Below are 19,550 nucleotides of genomic sequence, written 5' to 3' on the forward strand. Positions count from 1 at the left end.
TTAATATTTTTTTCAAGAACGATGCCGAATTGATCAACAGTTGTTTGTATCATGTGACATTTGTGAAAATATGCAAAAACAAGGCAATGCAGGAAATTAACTTTGACAGGGAAAATGTTGCAGATCATAAAATCCGTAACAATTTTGTCAAAAAGCATCTTTAATAAGTTACTTTTTTAGACTCAATATTTTTGTCTTTTTGTTTACAGTTTCGACCAGCATGTTAATAATAAAAGCCTTATTGTCTAATTGCTTTCAGTGTATAATAAATGTATCGCTGTTTATCTTTAAGAATGAGCAGCAATATGAGAGCTTTTTGCATGTTTCTCACTCATCTCTTACAGTGAATACGACATAACACTTAGTTACGTTGTAACCTTGGTTCTCTGAGTGAAGAGCCTTAGCTCTCCACTGTCACATATTCCCTCTGTACGGGGATATTCACCGGGGGATAACTCCGTACATAGGGAATACAGTATGTAAAGGTGGAGAGATAGTCTCTTCTTAGGGTCATCCATGTGTACTGGGATGATCCCCTAAGTCAGGTACGTGGATACTTATTTTGTGGCACGGTGGCTCAGTGTTTAGCACTGCTGCAGATAGGCACTGCAAACCCTGACACTTGGTTCAATCCCCGGTTGGGCCTGGGCCTTTTTGTGTGGAGTGTGCACTTTCCCCCAAACTCCAGAAGGTCTGGCAATGCAAGCCTACACCTGATATCCTGTTAATAAATGAGAATCTGGATGGAAATAAAGCAATCTACCACAAACCAAACAGAGTGAAATCTTTTCTCTGTGACAGAAATTTCAGAGTAAAACTGAGCTGACGACAGCTCGGGTTTCACAATCAGGTTCAGTGTTGTCAGACTGCTGGAACAGCTCAGCAGCTGCTGCAGTAAGAAAAGATGACAATCTGACACGCTGCCAACATGGTTGTCATTTCATGCACGTTCATTAAATTGTTCTTTTCAGAAGCCGGCAGTGTGATCAAACACAAACATGTTCGTGCTTCAAGTCCTCACACCTTAGTCCCTCTGAGAGGACATAAAACAAACTGCCATGAAATTATACATTACTATTATTACCACTTTTCCCTGTGTTAAAAGCAATGTATTTCAGTGTGAAAAGCACCATTACCATCATGCACCTTTGCTTCCTTACTTCCTTAAATATGGGCCATAACTGAATCAATCACCTTACAAACACGACACTGCTATTATTTTGAACATGCCCCTTTCAATTCCACAGAATGAGCAGCATGCATGTCATGACTGTTGGGTCTGTTGGTTTCCTATGACTGTACAACACTTATTTGGAATTTACTTGCCATGTAGAAATATCACTTCTACCAAAAAACATAATTTATGATTATGAGGTTAGTGATGTTGGACTGCTATTTTGAAAACAACTGTACTAAGGAAAGCTCATCGTGGGACTTCAGATGCAGTATTAGGGGACCACTAAGGTCTATTTAAAAGAGACTTCAGATACAGTATTATTAATATAATAACTGTTTTTCAAAACACCTTTGAATATTCCACATATTTTTTTTACTCCACTTTTCACTGAAATTCATACTGAATAAAACCATTTCCGCTTTTTCAACCACTCTTAGAACTTTACTTTCTTCTTACACAGTTAAGTTAGCAATCCAGTTTAGCTTGAGCAATTTCATGTTTTTCATAGACATTTGGTGGAATCTCTGTGCTACAAGTTTGTGTTGACTGCACAAGGCAGTAGTCCATTACAAGTAATAACCTGGGAACAGACTTCTCACATCCAGATGTCTGCCGTACTGTAGAAGTAAAAAATTAAAATGCCAAACGGTTTTAAATGTGAAAGGTGACTTATTAACTGACCTCATTAATAAGCGCACACTACAGAATGTGACATAACACTGGCTCACACAAACATTTGGCTTCACACAATGTACTAAATACAAACCTGAAAGTCTGGATTCTGCAGCGATATTCTTCGCTCCACTGTGAGCAAACCTCTGACCAAGACGTATTACTGGTCTGTTGGTCTGATTAGGGATCGCTGGGTTGGGGTTGATACTTTTTTTTTTACTATAAAAAAAACATTCTCTTTTGTTTCAAAGCCGCCATGCAGCCTGACAAAAATACAATTTAAAATTATCAAAAAGCATGTCTTTAAATCCCATACATCTGATCAAAGATTAGATTTACAAATACAACCAAGAACCAGAAAAAAAACTCTGTAGTGTTTCTGTAGTTCACAGAACTCCAACAGAGTGACACGTGTTCTCTCTTAATCTTTATGAACCAGGACCATTAGAATTCGGATCAAGTAGCTCATGAAAAATAAGGTGTGTTAGATTTAGTAGTCAACATCTGTATTACAGTGTGTCAGATACATATGTGATCACCATTTGATACCTATTTTTCTAAGTTGTCAATATACAGCAAGGTGAAAACTGAACTAAAAGCTGTAAAATGATCTTTAACATGTGGTCTTACAGTACGTGGTATGAAAAAAAAGTACAAAAAGTGTTTTTGCCTTGTTGCTGGGGACCCCTGGGACCTCGGACCCCATTTTATGGACTACCGCCACAGACAAAAAATAACCACAATGCATTTGCTACACGTTGGTCATTGTTGTGGGGCAGTAGAAGTCTGAGAATGTAACGTCTCTTTCATTGAAGCACAAAGCTTCACAAGTCGATGGTTCCTCTCACTTTAAACTTCTTGGCGGAGCGTTCACTGGCTCGCTGCTCGAACTTGCTTCCGTAGATGTGGGAGACGAAGCCGTTGATCTCCACCTCAAACACGCTGTTCCTCTTAGGGATCACTGTCCCACAACATGTGGAGGGAGAGAGAAGTAAAGAGGAGCTAATGTGTTAACCTCTAAAAGTATGAATCATCATCACGGTCATCAAACCAGAACTCAGACACTCGCTCAGTTTCCATCGACTTGTCAATCAAATTATCTGAAGTTTGGTTAAAAAAAATCGTACCGTATCGCACAACATTCAAGCAAACAATTGTAAACAAAGTTTTGCTTGACAAAATAGATCGCTCCGTCAACATCCATCCATCCATCCCTCCATCCCTCCATCCCTCCATCTCTGTCCGGTTGTCCGGTCTCGGGTCGCGCGGGGAGCAACCCCAGGTTCAATAACTCCAGAAAAGTTCAATAACTAATATTGTTAGTTTGTAATTAAAACTTTTGTGGGAGTCATTAGTCTGGAAGACAGAATATTGTGAAAAGGTAACCCAGTTAACTGACCCACCTACCGACCAACAAGGGCTAAAGGTGAGTTTCAGTGACTGAGATCCGTCGAGCCGTCTCACCTTTCAGTTTGTTTTCTTTGGTGATGATTTTAAAGATGTGTTTGAACTCTTGGACCAGAATCCCTGTTGTTCCTACATACGATGGGCACTTTGATCGGACCACTGTGTGAGAGATAAGGTCAAACCATTAGTAGCAGCTAAGCAGTCAGAAGTCGTCACACTCCCCTCACATCACACAGCTGAGTGTTGTCTGTAAACAAATACTTGTAGGGTCTTACAAAAAGGCACAAGGGCCACCGAACATGATAGGATATACCACTAAGTCAGTCACAAGAAAATGAAATTCCTGAGATTCCGTGGATTACATTTGCGGACATTGGGAGCTAGTGGGACGTGTCCACAGGCAGTGTCTTTCCCCCCCTTCCCATTCACCGTCTATATAAGCAGCTGAGCAATGCATTCTGGCAGCGTTGCTGGGACTCTGGAGAAGCAAGGCGGTGAGCTGCCCGCTACTCATCTGCATATAGTTGAATCCAGCCAACTTTACGCAAATCAGGGGAGCCCAGCTTGACTCGCCGCCTTTCAAAAACTCACAAAAATCTTTTAAACTGGCATTTGTCAATGAAATGACAACAGATGCAACTGCATAGCCTATTTCTTACAAACAATTGTGTAGTGAACTGATTCCGGAAAGTAAGCTAAATTGGCAAACGAGCTCTCATGTTGGTCAGTTTTGAAATCCAGGAGCAAACAGCCCCATGAGTTAAGCGTTTGCCCAATCAGGTGCAGCCAACGCAGCTGTCAGAGGGTGGAGCCTGTTTTCTTTGCTTGTCGGTGGTCATTGGAGAGAAACTGACAACTGCTAATGGCGAGCCCGGGGGCGATCCCTGCTGTGGAGAAACGCCACCGTGGACACGTAACATGCGGGTAACAAAGAGCCTCCATCAACTGCGTCACAGCCACGGCTGCAGCTCCAACCGCTGGCTGTGTCGGTGAGCGGCCAAATTAGCAGACAAACAAACTACAAGCCACTAGCGTCTGTTGTTTTTACAACACTTGCACGCACCTGAACCTTTCCCAGCATCATCTTCTTAACTTCAACTAATGGATGGTGATACTGAATAAAGTCACAGTGATGTTCCTTTTAGAGAAAACTAGAACTGTACCTGAGATGATGGCACCATGGAAGTCTGCCTTCAGAAGCTTCTGTTGCACTAACTGTGGACTGCTGTCAACACACAACATAACACGAGACTGAGTGCACAGTGAAAGTAACAGGAGTTTCATTAAATGAGCACTTGTTGAGGAATCTGCGTGGAGCTCCAAACTGACTTACCTTGTTGGTTTCAAACCACCGCACAGGTCAATGACGTACTGTCTCCACAGTTCATGCAGAGGCAGGAAAAGCTCGTATCTACAATGACAATAATGAAGACGGTGAGTATGATTACATGCACACTATTATTCAAAATATGACAACATTCCAAATTTGATACAGGTCATGATAACAACATATTCTGTTTGGATATTCTGAATAACATCTTTTTTTTTTTTTTTACTTAAGCATATTCCGATTAATATATTTTTTCCCCTTTCTGTGAACTATTTTTTTTTTATTCAACCAAAAGTGCAAAACATTTTTCTAGATGCTAACATACAGAAATGTACACTACACACACCAAAGAAGGCACAGTGCAGATCAAATGTTTCACTCCAAAACAAAGAGGAAATACAGGAAGGAGGGAAACGCGACGAAAACACAACAGCAAGAAAATTGTCTGCAGCTCACAAACAAGAGACACAGAAACACACACACACACACACACAAAATAAGAGGCACTGACAGGGAGACTGGCCTAAGACCAAAGGGACCAAACACACACAGACAGAGGCGAGAAGGCTGCGGCATGAACCTGCATGCTGATATGCTGGAATTATTCAGATTATAGAAGCTTTCTTTGGACATGTATACAGCGCATTAGAAACATGCGTCTCAATCAGGGTTTCCACTGCAGTTTACAGCCTGTTTGCATCGTGTGGGCAGCTCTGTGTGTTGCTATGGTTGCTGTATCCACACCAACCAGCCAACAGTTTGCGGGGCTGCGATAGAGATGCATGACCAAAAGAAAAGAATGAGAAACTCAGCTACCTTTAAACATTATCAACAGGTTTTTGGAAATGAGCAAACATCACAACGTCGACCTTTTCTAGAAGCTGCTTGAAGGAATGAAGGAGGGAGGTTGTGTGTTCGCAACAAGTCCACCAACACCGTAACACTTTTGAAAAAATCCTACTTTGCATGGCAACATGTAAACAGGAATATAAGTGGACTACTCACTTTAATTAGCCCTTTAAATAGCTTACAGGAATATTGTCTTTTTCAAAACTATGAATATTATGTGCATGTGAGCGTGTATCACTGTCAATTTTGACAATATGTTTGATGCCGTCATGCAGATCATTGTTCCAAACGCATTGCTTTCCATATGAAGATCCTTCAGGTTGCTCCTCACCTACCTCTGGTGCTCGGGCTTGATCTGGAAGATCTTCATTTCCCTCTTCTGCCGAGCGTTCAGCCCCTTGGCTTTCTTGCTGCTCCTCTTGTCCTTCTTGGGCCGGGTGTAGCCCAGGATGAGCGCCTTGTGCTTCAACATGTTCTGTATATCATGGTGCGTGTGCTGCCGAATGCTGTTCTTCAGGAAGGCCTGGGTGAAGGACTGGGCTTTAGTCCTATCCAGAGACTGGAAAGGAAGAATGTTGACGGAGATGTCAAATGTGTTGTTTTTCCTCTACTGCATTGAATTAAGATGACTAATAGGAGTCATGATTGTTGAGTGAAAAAAAAAAAATCAACATAATCTGAGTCTCATCATTACTTTTCACACTGAATTAATGAAATGAAAAGGTAAAAAATTTGTGAAAAATTACGAAGCAATTTGTTATTTTGTTTTCCCATTTATCTGAATCAAAAATAAAAACAAAAAAACAAAAGAACTTGTAACGGCTTTTTTTTTCAAAAGTAAATTCGGAGCGAATGTGATTTTGATATTTAATGCATCTGATTTGTGTGACCAGGAAATTGCTGACTTCTTTGTGTCTTGCACTTTATCAACTCAACTAGATACACTTGGATGGTGCCGCTCCCTGATTTAATGCAACATATAATAATAATAATTTGTGATATATTATCATAGGTAAAGGAAGGGATGAGAGCGAGGAAAAGTGCAGCACAGGTCGACATTGCTTCTGGTTTTAGCTGCTGCTTGAAACAACAGTAATGAGGTCAAATGTGAAATAATATGAGCTGTAAACGCAAGGGCTTCACCAAGGGTAACGCTTCCTCTGGCTCCAGCATCCCCCCCCCCTAGGAAAACAAAGGCCCAGCCAGCGCACAGCGGTTTTACCTGTCACGTGTCGGCCGCTTTTTTGTGTGAGTGGGATGACAGAGAGATGTCGCCTCTGCAACACGCTCTGCCACGTAATCATAGATAGCAATGCCAACAAAGAGGTTGCAACTGTGATTTCTTTTCAAACACGACATGCAGACAACGCTTGCTGCAACATAATATAACGAGGAGTCGAGAGCAGCCGCTCTGAGACGCGCTGCATCACGTCCTCCAGGAAAGACAGAGCGAAAACCAATCAAAACTAAATGTAGCGAAGTTCATGGGAACTACTGGCGGCAGCATCTGCAAAAAACGCTAAGGATGAAAATACCCTAACGTTAGGTTATTGGCATACATGCTCCTAAACACATTTTACAGTTCAAACATCTGTTTTGAGTCACGAATTTGAGTAAAACTGCTGCATTGTCGAGCCCTGTACCGGTATCAATACCAATGCCGGGTCCTAAACGACACCAACATTGTAAAATCCATTTTGACAAAAGAAAATTACAACGTCGTTACACATAATGGTACAAATCTTTTTATTTATTTTTCAGCTTCTACTACGTGAGCCCACTCTGTGTAATGTAACGTTCCTGTGCGTCTGTACGACGTGTAGCATTAGACGGCCAATGAGAAGCATTACAAGATCATGGTAGAAGCATGCTGCATGCTTACTGGTTTGCTAATTCGGCTGAGATGTACTACTTAGGTTTTAAATTTGATTGTTTGGTACTTGTTACTAAAGGAGGCAATTCGGTCGGTGCCTAAAAATAAGTGAATTTCTTACTCTCATTTTCCCCCAGAAAAATAACAAGAACAATGAACTGATTATCAAAAACTTTGCAGATTAATAACTATTGACAAATCGATGCATCAAGAAAAAAATTTCAGATTTAGATCTCATGTCTTTCTTCTTTCCAGGAAAGTGTTTGTACAACTTGACTGGAAACTGCGTCAGAGTCTGAAATAAAAAGTTGGCGGTGACCCTATCTGCTCACCTCCACACCCAGATCCTTCACCAGATCCTGGGGAACTTTGGCTCGAACAAGTGCTTCTGTTGAAGAGGACAAAAAATTACTGTTACACACCAGGCCTTAGTAACTGGACCAGGATGCAGGCGGTGTTGCTGAGCCAACCTAGACCCTGGCAGACAGCCTCAGAGACACATGAAAAGTTCTAGCTACGTCTCTCTTGTTGCTACAAACAATGCTATTACAGTTTGGCTAAAACTAACTATTATTTTTATTATCGATTAAATTAAGTATTATTTTTTGTGCTGTCAGTTAAACGTGTTATTAACAGCGTTAACACAAACCCATTTTAAATGGCGTCAATCGTTTATCGCAAGATTAACGTTCTTTTTGGCCTAGCAAACTTTGTAGTTTTTTTTCCACATGCTGTTGCGACAACTAGTGACGTTAGACAAACTACAACACCACACAAGATCTAGCTAGACCGGGAAAAAAACAACAGGCATGCCACGCACACTTGTTTGGGCTTGTGAGCTTGTGAGTTTTGTTAAGTTTTGGTTCTCACACACTCCGTTTTCCAGAGTGTGTGAGAACTGTGATAATGAAAAGCTGCCAAAGGGGAAATACCTGTTGACTTTGGGGTAGGATGTCCATGTTTTAAAATAAGCCATTGCACGTAAAGTACACATGACAATGAGAATGACCTGAAAAACCTAGTGTCAAAACATCAGGTGTCAGGGGGTTGGCGATGGAAGCTTTATGCGCTGTCTGACAACAGACAGCAGTTCAGGAAAATCCAGTTTTCTTTTTGAAAGTGGCACATTTTTTTGTGACAATGATGTAGCGTCTCCGTTGTGTTGTGGTAACCTTTGCAAAAGCAGACTAAAAAAAGAGATCTTTTTCTATAGGAGTAGACAGACGTGTCTGACTAGCTTCTGTCTGAACACACACACACAGACACAGACACAGACACAGACACAGACACACACACACACACACACACACACACACACACACACACACACACACAGAGAGGAAGTTCGACAACTCCACTGATAACAGCAACAAATATCAGGCAACAACAATTTAAACTGTGTCTTGGGCTGTCCAATATATCGCTATATGAGGCTAGACATTGTCTATTACAGTAAAATGATGTATTTTTCTACAGCTAGCAGACTGTTCTAGCTCTTCTATTATTTGCCTTTACCCATTTAGTCATTATGAGCCTTTTCTTGCACCTGGGGCAGCGCGGCACAAAGCCCGATGAAACTGTCATTGCTATTTTAAGACCAACGCAGTTGTTGATTTCCCACCCTGCGCCCACGTTGTTTAAACAGTGAATGCACCTGCGCCCATGGGCGTGGTGGTCTTGCAAGGTGGTGTGTTCAGGTGCATTCTGGGTGTATTGATATCTTGCGGAGCAGAAAGGGATCACGCCATTGACGAACAAAAACCTGATCAACCTGGTCAATAGCGCAGCATTTCATTGTTATTTTAACAGTGAATTAGTACAATGCTCCTAGGCTCATGCACACCACACACACACACTATGCTTGTTACACACAAACATGCAAAAGATTACAAATAAAACTACGACAATGCAAATCTACCAGCATAATAGCAATTGCACCAACGTACAAACGCACCTGGCTATAAAAGGGGAATGGGAGATGACACGGATTGGTTAATTAAATATTACGCCCAAAACACACCTATGAAATAAATAGGCACACACACCCTTTTTTCCACCGTCAAACTAGCAAAAGTGGATTTGGAAACTCCCTAAGCGCATGCTCGTTAAAACTATTATTCTACAATATCAATCTGAATGTAAAGGTCAAAATTATTGTGATATCAGTGACATTTTGATTAGTCAAATCCGCATAAGCGCAGGTGGAAAAAATACCATTAATTCCGTCCAAATCTGTATTTCATTAATTATACCAGTTTTTTTGAAAAGCTATTTTCACATAATTATCCATATAACCATTACTTATTGTTACAGTTTATAGAAAAACAGATAAAGTGCACACTACTATTTGTGCCTTACACTTTTTATCTAGTAGTAGCCTACATTTTGATATCACATCTTAATAAGCCAGACAAAATGTTAATGAGGTGCATTCTGCCACTCTATTACCTGTATTGTAAGGTTTGTCGTGATTATATTGCAACGCTATGTATGTAGCTAAAGTCATTGTATATTAAGGTGATTCTCCAACTACAGGCACTTTTGTGTCCTTGGCCATTTTTTGTGGTGGAAATTACATCTTTGAAAGCGTTAAAAACTGAAACTGCCCACTGTTATATTGTGTTAGAAGACAAACGATTGAGGCTAGGAAGATTGTGTTAAGTGTGTTTTAAAAGACACTTCCCATAAGCCCACAGTGCCAAATGCGCTCCTAGTTGGAGAACCACCCATTAACCTTACTGCTCTTTTACCAGCAGTCCAGTATGAGGGTTATACTATATTATGTTACTGTTAACATAACGGTCACCTACCGTATTCAGCTTGTTGTTCTGTGTGCTAAATGTCTGTTTTTAGTCTTGGATTTTGTAAAATTAATTTCTAATTAAATGCAACTATAGTCCAGTTTGACTCATATTTGTTTTTAATATGGTACTATATCATTCCAATATGCATTTTGCACACTACTTTTGCATTATTATGCGTCTATATTGCCAATAAAACTGATTCTAATTCTTGTATAGATATTTTGGTACTTTTTTATATTGTATTTTAAAGTTTTAAATCCCAGTTTGTAAATTCAGTTTGTCTGTTCATTAATTCCTGCTAATGTATAATAGTTAATTCCTGCTCATGCACAGACAGTTTAAAGCAATAATACAATTGGTATCATGGTTGTTAGTTATTTAAAGGTTAAGGGAATGTAATAAAGAACTTTAGGGGGACGTTCTCGAAAGGTTCCAACGTTAGCGGAACGTTCTGGAAACGTAACCAAAAACTAACGATAACTAAAAGTTGTTAGCCTTTGTCAACTTTTTCTATAGTAATATTTTGAATGCAGTCTTTTTAATTATACGTTTTACTGAACGGAATTGCTACTTTAATTTTCAAAAGGAGTACTTCTTCCTCACAGCACCCCTCCACAGATATTCATAAAAATAAAAAGGCGGTTATTATCCGCCTGCCAGCAGAGTCAAAGTTTCGGAGATATTGTTGGATATGAAAGGTTTTAACACGAGGTTGAGGCATGTCGCGTTTATGGGTCAACGCTCATGAACTCCTAGAACTCCAACTCTACTTCCCTCGTGGAAACTTAAACTTACCGCTCAATGCCATGTTTTCGCAGAATTCAAGAGCAGAAAAACTGCTCAACACTATAGCTAAACTAGCTATATGTCTAATAAGACAGTTGGGAAGCAACCATCACAACAACACACTTCTTCTTCTTCTTCTTCCGGTGCTTGGGAAGAGTTTCCGGAAGACTGTCCGCTGCGCGGCGTAATGTCGCCCTCTACAGTCTCCACCACGCATCACACGCATTATTAATGTAATTACATTATATACTGTACACTAGATTGACATTTACAATCCAACGCAATGGCCAACTTTGGAAAGAAAGAAAAAGGAATATATTTTATATAGCATAATTACATATTATAATTATATTTGATCATTGCCTATCATTCACCCTCCCCATTTCCCCCTATCCTTTGCAACCGTGTGAAATTCCCCGTTGTGGTATTAATAAAAGATTTTGATTCTGAATCTTTGAATCTACATCATGTAATCCATGTATTCACACTTTTTATTCTACCCTCTCTATAACATGCTTTATATGACATGTTTCTATACCTTCCAATTGATACTGTGATGTATATGCTCAACTGAACTTCATAATTCATGTATTTGATGCAACGTCTAAGTTTCTGCACAGGGATCAGTCAAAGAAAAAGAAAAAATAACTAACATTCAAATCTATGTTGCTCTTTGGTAGATATTAAGGATTGTCTAGGTTCTCGTTTTAAACCATAAACTATAACTAGTATAAAAAAACATCCATTAGATTAATAATTACAATTAGACATGATATTGCGTCCAATTTGAAACTGAAAGTTAGGGGATTGCCCTAAGTGAAGTGTTTCTCTTGATAGAAATAAGTAAAATCACAATTTAAGTCTTTGCAAAATATTTATTTAAAATCTGTTCATCGACATTTTTATACACAGTTATAATAAAACAGTTCACAAAATGAAATACAAGTTGACAAAATTGCATTCCAACTTCCCTATACATCCAAACCTTTCAATAAAACTATTTCCCCTGTTTTTTGAAAAATAAACCATATTTGAACTTTAACTTTATGTATATAGAACCAATGCACACTTTGTATTTGAATAAAATCTAGAAATATTGTTTAAAAAAAGAAGCTATCTGCTAAGTCAGAATATCTGTCTGATTCATTATTTAAAAAGTGGATACTGTTACTTTTTTTTGTACAACTGAACTTTCGATATAAGGTTTTTTTGTTCAGCAATCCTAGTACTACTAGTCTAGTACTAGTAGTCTACAACGCTGCTACTACTTGGATGGTAGTCTCGCATGGCCAGCCTGGTTAGTCCACACAGCATTCTGGGATGGGGATGCTCTGGTTTATTGGCATTTCTTTAAACCAATCACAATCGTCTTGGGCGTTGCTAAGCGCCGGACAGAGTCACGGTGCAGCCGCAAAATAGCCTCGGGAAGGAACTTGGTTTTAGTGCAACATGTGTAAATTCAAAAGTGGTTTTAGTCATGTGAAAGAAAACTCAGATTGGACAGATAGTCCAGTTAGCTGGTGGATTTACCCTGCAGAGACCTGAGGACCAAGTAAGTCCTTAGAAATCCACCAGAGGTTAGAACACCAACACAAAGAGAGAAGAAGGTGGAAAAAACACACATCTGGCAGAAATTTCCGGCAGCACCAGAAGTGGAAAGTCATTGATATAGACTACTGAAGAGACGTTTCATTACACCCCCAACTGGCCGTCAGACACCGCCTACCAAGACCCTGGGTCTGTCCCAGGTTTCGTCCTAAAAGGAAGTTTTTCCTCACCACTGGAGGGAAATACTAGAACTGTTGGGTCCTTGTAAATTATGTGGTCTAGTGTGGTCTAGACCTACTCTATCTGTAAAGTGTCTTGAGATAACTCTTGCTGTGCTGACTTGCTAACTAGTTATAGCCAGCTTTTACTGCTGACTTAACGTTAATATGTGGCGATATTATTTAGAATCAAATCAAATTTTCTATTTTTTTCAAATTAGGTGAACTATTAGATGAAATTTTCCGCATACCCATGGCAACAGCAAAAGTACCCACTGGGGTACAAGTTACGGGGAGGGAAGTAGGTCGGCGTGGTGACGTGCTCAAACAAGCAGGACTTTCACTCAGGAGACCGGGGTTTGTGTCTCGTCTGAAATTACATTTAAGTTAAATTAAATCATATAATTATTCATATTATTACGTAGAAACTTGTCCCAAACCAAACAAGGTCCCCTCTTGTCTGGGAAACTGAATATAAGACTCTGTTTAACTTTGCCAGACACTGACACACTGTTACTGCTGTTAACTCTGTGAAACTGTTTCACCAACATTAAAGTCTGATTAAAAAATTCACCGAAGACCAACTCAGTATTTTTACTGACACTACTGTGACACTATACATACAAACTTGCAGTGCACAGGGGGAAAGACGCCAACCCGTCTAGGACGGTCCCTCAAAGAGACAACTTAAATGTGTTCCACATAGCAGATCACACTATGAAAATGTTGTAGGTTCCCCGTGTGTAAGAGGCATAAGTCACAGTGAGCAAGATCAGATTTCTTAAAAAGCCATTTAACTTTTGAGTTTCCACATAGTTTTTATGGTTAGTGGGGGAATGACTGCATCCAGTGAAAGATCAAATCCATATATCTATACTTAGATTTCTTTTTAACCCTTATACCAGTGTGATGGGACTATATACTTGGATATTCATGGATTGGCAACTGCAAACATTCACATACCCTCTGCTGTACTCAAAAGTACCTGTGGTACCCATCATTTAAATGAGTGTTCTTGTGTTCCTTGGTGTATAGTCTGGCTATAGTTGTACATTACTGCAATGAAGCCTGGACATCTGGCACCCCCTCTCTCTATCTCTGCTAAAGGGTTGATTGGTTTAAAGAAACACAAACAAGCCAGAGACTTTGTGTCCCCTTTCCCAAAATGATTAGCAGTAGCCAGACCTTACGAATTGGTCTAACAATGCCGGAATAATTGTCATTGTGTATTTCCCGGGAAAACAAGACCTTGATATATTTTGGTAACCCTTAAAATCCCTTTTTAGAACCGCCACTTGAAGCTATTCCCAAACTCTCAAGGACGTTGGTGCCACAGCTTGACAAACTAAACATAACATTGTTACATTTGGAACTTTGGATATAATTGCTTTTTTTTTAGTATGATTCATTTTTTGTGCAGTTATTGCAAAGATATTGTACAAAATTACAGTATGGATTTGGCACACAACTTGTGGTTCTTTAGCTCCACCCACTAATGTTGATCTCAACCAATGACATGACGTCTGCCTCCACAGAGCCAGGTAGACACCTGTGTACACCTTGCAGTGGTTCATGAACAACATGAGACATCATAAGAACATGTGCTTCCTACTTGTTTCAGTAGTAATCCAAAATTACAATACACTAGTATTAGAATGCTAAATACTGACCCTTTCAGTGCTTCTACCACACAAGAGACTCATTTAGTAACAATACATGATACTGTGTGTGTCACCAGTGTAGGTGTAAGTGGGGGTGTTGGTGTAGTTGGCATAGCAGTTCCTCTTCAGTTGGCTCCTGGATCTGCTCTCTGCAGAGAACAGAGGAATGATTGGAAAAAGAGTTAGCAATAGCTTGAGAACTAGATATGTGAGTTTAAGACCAAAAAATAGTGTGATCCTACCTAAACATGAGCTGAACAGAGGTTTCATATCGGATCCTCTCCACATCTGTAACAGAGCACCTGTGACTACGGTCCCACTTATAGATGAAGTTCTGTTAGAAAACAAAGGAACAAAGAGTATTTGTGCAATTTTAAAATGTAGCTTATATACTTAAGACTGGCATTATTCAAGGTTTTTCACACAAACCAACAATCCCTTTCTTATGTCCATACCCTGTTTATGTCATTAAAGATGTAAATCTTTAAAACAAAACCCCTCACAAATACATAGATTATAAAAAAAATAAAGGTCAAATAAAAATGTAGTTTTGCATAGTGAGGCCTATCTCCACAGCGCTGTGGAGTAAGGTCTGGCTGCACCACAGATGCATTCTGGGATAGGAGAGATAAACTGGCTCAGTTGGTAGAGCAGGTGCACACATATAGAGGTTGGCCACGGGTTTGACTCCAAACCGCAGATCTTTTCTTCATCTCATTCCCCCCCCCCTCTCACTCCTTTCATGTCTTCATCTGTCCTATGAAAATAAAGGCCTATATAGCCCAAAAAATACTCTTAACAAAAAGAAATAAACTGGGGGTTGTTTGCATTTCCTTAAGCCAATCACAATTGTCTTGTGCGGGGTTAAGCTCCAAACTAGGGCCGGGGAGATTCGTTGATGTAGTCAAAGTCATCGATTACAGAAATACACAAATAACTTGCGTCTAAAAAGAACATGGCTGTATGGATTCCTCCCAACGACACGTTGAGGAACAGGTTTGCACATGGTCTTCTAAAGAGTGGGAGTACTTTACTCTGTGGACTTTGTAAAATGATCCCTGAGACTGGATAACAGCAGCAAAACACTGTAAGTTCTGCTCACCTACGCCTCTCTCTCCAGCTTCTCCCATATCTCACCTGTATACACCTGTGTCCTTGAGTGTGAGGTTTAATGTGCGTCTCCCCCATCTGTAGCACTGGCTTTGATAGGCCAGATTGTTTCAGATATCTCACGAGTCCTCTATAACGGCAGGTATAACGGCCCACGTATTTGATTGAAAAACATTCTGGTTTAAATCAGGCTAGGGCTCATAATTCCCTTAGCAAGGAGAGCAAAAAGTTGCACTTTTTTATTTTTTTACTATTAGTTTTTTGGATTATGATTTTTATTTGTGTATTCCTTCTGAAAGTTATTTGTTTTATGGTTGTATTTATGTGATAAACAGTTCATATGTTTCTAAAATTGCACTTCTTTTACACTGTAAGATTAAAGGAGAGCTTGCACTAGGCCTGCATGATTAATCGCTATAAAATCGCGATCTCAATTAACCCTGTTGCATTTTTAAATAACTTGAATGATTTTTTAAACGACTTTGATTCTCAATTAATTCTCCGAGCCGACTGCATCACAAACGCTACTACTTTCTTCTGTGAGTTTTAAAAATAGACTGTGTAAAATAGGTTTTAAAGTGCTCCCGAGCGCTACAATGCTCTCCTTTCTCTTTATAGAAGCCTCAATGTCTACAGGCTTTTGGTGATGCACATTGTGCTACAGGTGGCAAAAAAAAAAAAAAAATCTATGTTTGGTGCTGCCAATTTGTTTTGTTTTGTCGTGGTTCATGTGTGCAATAAACATTACACTTTGTGAGAAAAAAATGGAAGTCAGTCTAATCCATTGTCAAACTTAACTTCACTAAGGGCCATACTGGGAAATGAGAATCACATCAAGAGCCTGACATGTATAGTTTACTGACATGCTTTTATTTAATCAAAAAAGTCAAATTTCTTTGACTGTTTTATTGCATTTCTCTTATAGTCAACTCCTATACAGTTTGGTCGACAAAAAGTCAGCCAAAAGGTTCCTCAGCCATCATAGAAGAAGTGACCAAAAAGTTAAAAAAAGTACAAAGACATGTCAAAGAATTTGAACAAAACAACCTCTTATAGCAAACTTAAATCTCCAAATTTAGCAAGGGGCTGGATTTGGCCTGCGTGCTCTGAATTTGACGCATGTGGTCTTACGTTACTAAAATGTATTTAAAAAAAGAAGAAGTAATGTTTCCATGGTAACTTGCAATTTAATATACCTTGTGCATTAATTTAGAACAGCATCTAAACTGCTTGATGTGTTAAGTCTTTTTCCGTAACCATGTTATGAGTGAATGTGTCCATCTGTGTTGTCCGAGTGAACTGACCTCTAAGATGAGCGCCACAAACAGGTTGACCCACATGACGGAGGAGGTGAGCCACCAACACACAAAGTAGATCTTCGACCACCTGGGAAAAACCAAACCCGCTCATCAACATCATGTGTGGCATTAGATGCTGCGCCCATCAAATGCTTTCTTTCTTACTCAGTGGTGTATCTGCTGTATGCATCCATGAAGGCCTGCCAGTTGTTGACTACCATGACGTCATACAGCAGAATGAGGGATGCCTGACAGAGGGAGGGAAAGATTTTTACTCTTCTGCACTTTTTCAATCAGAGTATATCCCAGCAGTCTTCAGGAGCACACAAATATCAAATCACAGTCCCTAAAACTTCACAAAATTACATCATAATCTGTGTCATCATCATCATCGAATGTCAAACTAACAAATGCCAATAATGACTTTCAAAAGTGTGACATATTAAAGTAGCTACAAGGAACTTTTAAAGGTTTCTGAAACTGTGTAATGTTCCAACTGATGATCATAAATTACAACATTTATGACAGCAACAGTGAAAAGAACGCTGGTTTTATATAGTTTTTATTAATGCACGTGTCCAATTTTCCCCACAAAGTCACAAAATGATTTGCGGCAGATAGACGGCGTAAGGCCTGCACGATATTGGAAAATCTAATATTGCAATATTCTTTTCTACCCGCAATATATATTGCGATATGAAAAAAGGAAAAGTAATTTTTAAAAGACGACATTAATAGCTCTATGTGGAAATAATAAATCTTTCTCAACTACCGCAGTGATTTTGTAGGGGAGTGCAACTACATTGAAGATAAATATGAAAAAGCATATTTTCTAATGTGACCCATTCTTTGTTAAACTTAAATGCTTTACAAACACCAAAGCAAGTAAGCTGTGACTAACGTTACTCTTCTGAAGTGATTGTGGAGAGGGAGATTAGGTAGAAAAATGCTGGTTGACTAGCATGAGACCATTGTATTCATGTAATAATCAATCAATGCTAACGTGAATGACAGTGACTGCATGTTGCGTCCTCTAAATGTCAGGTTGTGGTCAACTAGCGGGGCCAGATCGTTAGCTCGTTTGTTTGATAAATTGATCGGACTTGCATGTAACGCGCACTGGCAACAAACTCTGTGTATATAAGAACAATTAAATCAGTGGAAATAACGTTAGATCAGACAGATTTCTGTAGTAGATTATAGTTACGTTTCCAGCGTCGTGGCTTCAAACCGTAACGTTAGTTGGGACAGACGAACCCCTTGTTTCTTTAATCTAACCATATTAGCGTTAGCCTGGCTGGTAGCAGCTTTCTGCTTGTTTCTTTAGCCTAACTATATTAGCTTTTGCCTGGCCGGTAGCAGCTTTCTGCTTGTTTCTTTAGCCTAACTATATTAGCTTTTGCATGGCTGGTAGCAGCTTTCTGCTTGTTTCTTTAGCCTAACTATATTAGCTTTTGCCTGGCTGGTAGCAGCTTACTGCTTGTTTCTTTAGGCTAACTTTATTGGCTTTAGCCTGGCTGGTAGCAGCTTTCTGCTTGTTTCTTCAAGCTAACTATATTAGCATTAACCTGGCTGGTAGCAGCTTTCTGCTTGTTTCTTTAGGCTAACAAAATTAACTTTAGCCTGGCTGGTAGCAGCTTTCTGTGGGGGTAAATGGCCGAGAGACGTTGTGATTATGTTGCATTTGCAGTGAACATAAAACAGAGACTACTATAGCTTCACTGACTACCCATCAAAAACTATGCGCATCACTGTGTCAGCGGCAACTGCTGTCTATGGTAATTTTCTACACATGGAGAGCCTCACTTCCAATAACAAACCCCGTCAGACTAACGCCACATATACACGTTGCCCACATGGCTACTTGTCTTAAAGGGGAAGGCTCGGCCGGTAATAATCATGTAAAAGGAGAACGGTGAAAGTTTACTTTTCTATTTAGCAGAAAAAAGGATAAGCGTAAACATTGCCACGTCCCGTGATGTAACTATCGCGCTTGCGCGCATCGTGCTGTTGATGATAAAACACAATATCGTTCAGCCCTAGACTGCGCTACATAGCACACATTCTGACGGGTTACAAATTTTGGTGTAACACTGGAAAAGCCTTTTTGTGTATCCAGCCAGATAAGAAGGTAGCAGCAGCAACCTTTTTGTATGTTGTAATTTTATTTAAGAAGTTTTCTGTTGTAGTTATGGCTCACACTGCAGCAGGGCCATCAAAGAAAAGAAGGAAATTAAACAAAGTAAAAGCTACTAAGAGTTAAAAGGGAAAGTGACAGTCAACTTCGATCGGGCTTTCAACAGATGGAGACAATTACAGGATTGTAAATGATTCAAAAACAACCCCGAAATTGGCCCTCTGCGGTTGTTCATTTTAGGTGAGAGGTCTTGCTAAAAGGGGGAGACGTGTGAAACACAAATATCTGAAATCAAAAGAAACAATGAAGACGTGACTGGACTGTTACGGTACTCACCGCAAAGTCATCAAAGTTATTTGGCCAGTAGCCCAGCTGCTCATAACTGCCACACTCCACGCTGGAGGTGATGTTCCCCATGGAGGAATTGGAGGGCACACTGGGAGAGAGACACACACACACACATATACAATACACAATCAGGAATTTAGGGTACTGAAGATGATTTTGTGTTTCTGCTTCATGTCCCAACGCATTGTGTTGGGACCGTATCATGTGTTCTTCCTGCCGATGACATCATACCTCATCTCTGGAGGAGGTTTAATAGCTCCTTCAAACAGCCAGATCCCCAAAACAGCAAACACATAGTATACCACCTGCACACAGAGTATCAAACAGACAGC

General features: G+C 39.8%; 2 protein-coding genes across 3 annotated transcripts in view; both read right to left on the reverse strand.

Moving 5' to 3' along the window:
• Positions 1–2,271: 2,271 nt before the first annotated feature.
• On the reverse strand, positions 2,272–11,061 carry pop4 (POP4 homolog, ribonuclease P/MRP subunit). Its single transcript, XM_034868127.1, has 7 exons — positions 10,908–11,061; positions 7,641–7,696; positions 5,771–5,994; positions 4,590–4,667; positions 4,420–4,481; positions 3,314–3,415; positions 2,272–2,810 (listed from the first exon to the last, which is right to left on the reverse strand). The coding sequence occupies exons 1-7, from the start codon at positions 10,918–10,920 to the stop codon at positions 2,674–2,676; spliced, it is 672 nt and encodes a 223-aa protein (XP_034724018.1). The 5' UTR covers positions 10,921–11,061; the 3' UTR covers positions 2,272–2,673.
• A 2,990-nt stretch (positions 11,062–14,051) lies between these two features.
• The window catches only part of tpcn2 (two pore segment channel 2), a 33,156-nt gene continuing 27,657 nt past the window's right edge, over positions 14,052–19,550 (reverse strand). For both annotated transcript variants that reach the window (XM_034867763.1, XM_034867771.1), the window contains exons 20-25: positions 19,450–19,523; positions 19,207–19,306; positions 16,899–16,981; positions 16,740–16,821; positions 14,568–14,659; positions 14,052–14,474 (exon numbers count right to left, since the gene is read on the reverse strand). In XM_034867763.1, the coding sequence (XP_034723654.1) occupies positions 14,396–14,474; positions 14,568–14,659; positions 16,740–16,821; positions 16,899–16,981; positions 19,207–19,306; positions 19,450–19,523 (510 nt within the window). In that variant the 3' untranslated portion in view covers positions 14,052–14,395. The remainder of the gene's footprint in view (positions 14,475–14,567; positions 14,660–16,739; positions 16,822–16,898; positions 16,982–19,206; positions 19,307–19,449; positions 19,524–19,550) is intronic.

The sequence above is a fragment of the Etheostoma cragini genome, chromosome 1, assembly GCF_013103735.1.
Source record: "Etheostoma cragini isolate CJK2018 chromosome 1, CSU_Ecrag_1.0, whole genome shotgun sequence".
In the NCBI taxonomy this organism is placed as follows: Eukaryota; Metazoa; Chordata; class Actinopteri; order Perciformes; family Percidae; genus Etheostoma; species Etheostoma cragini.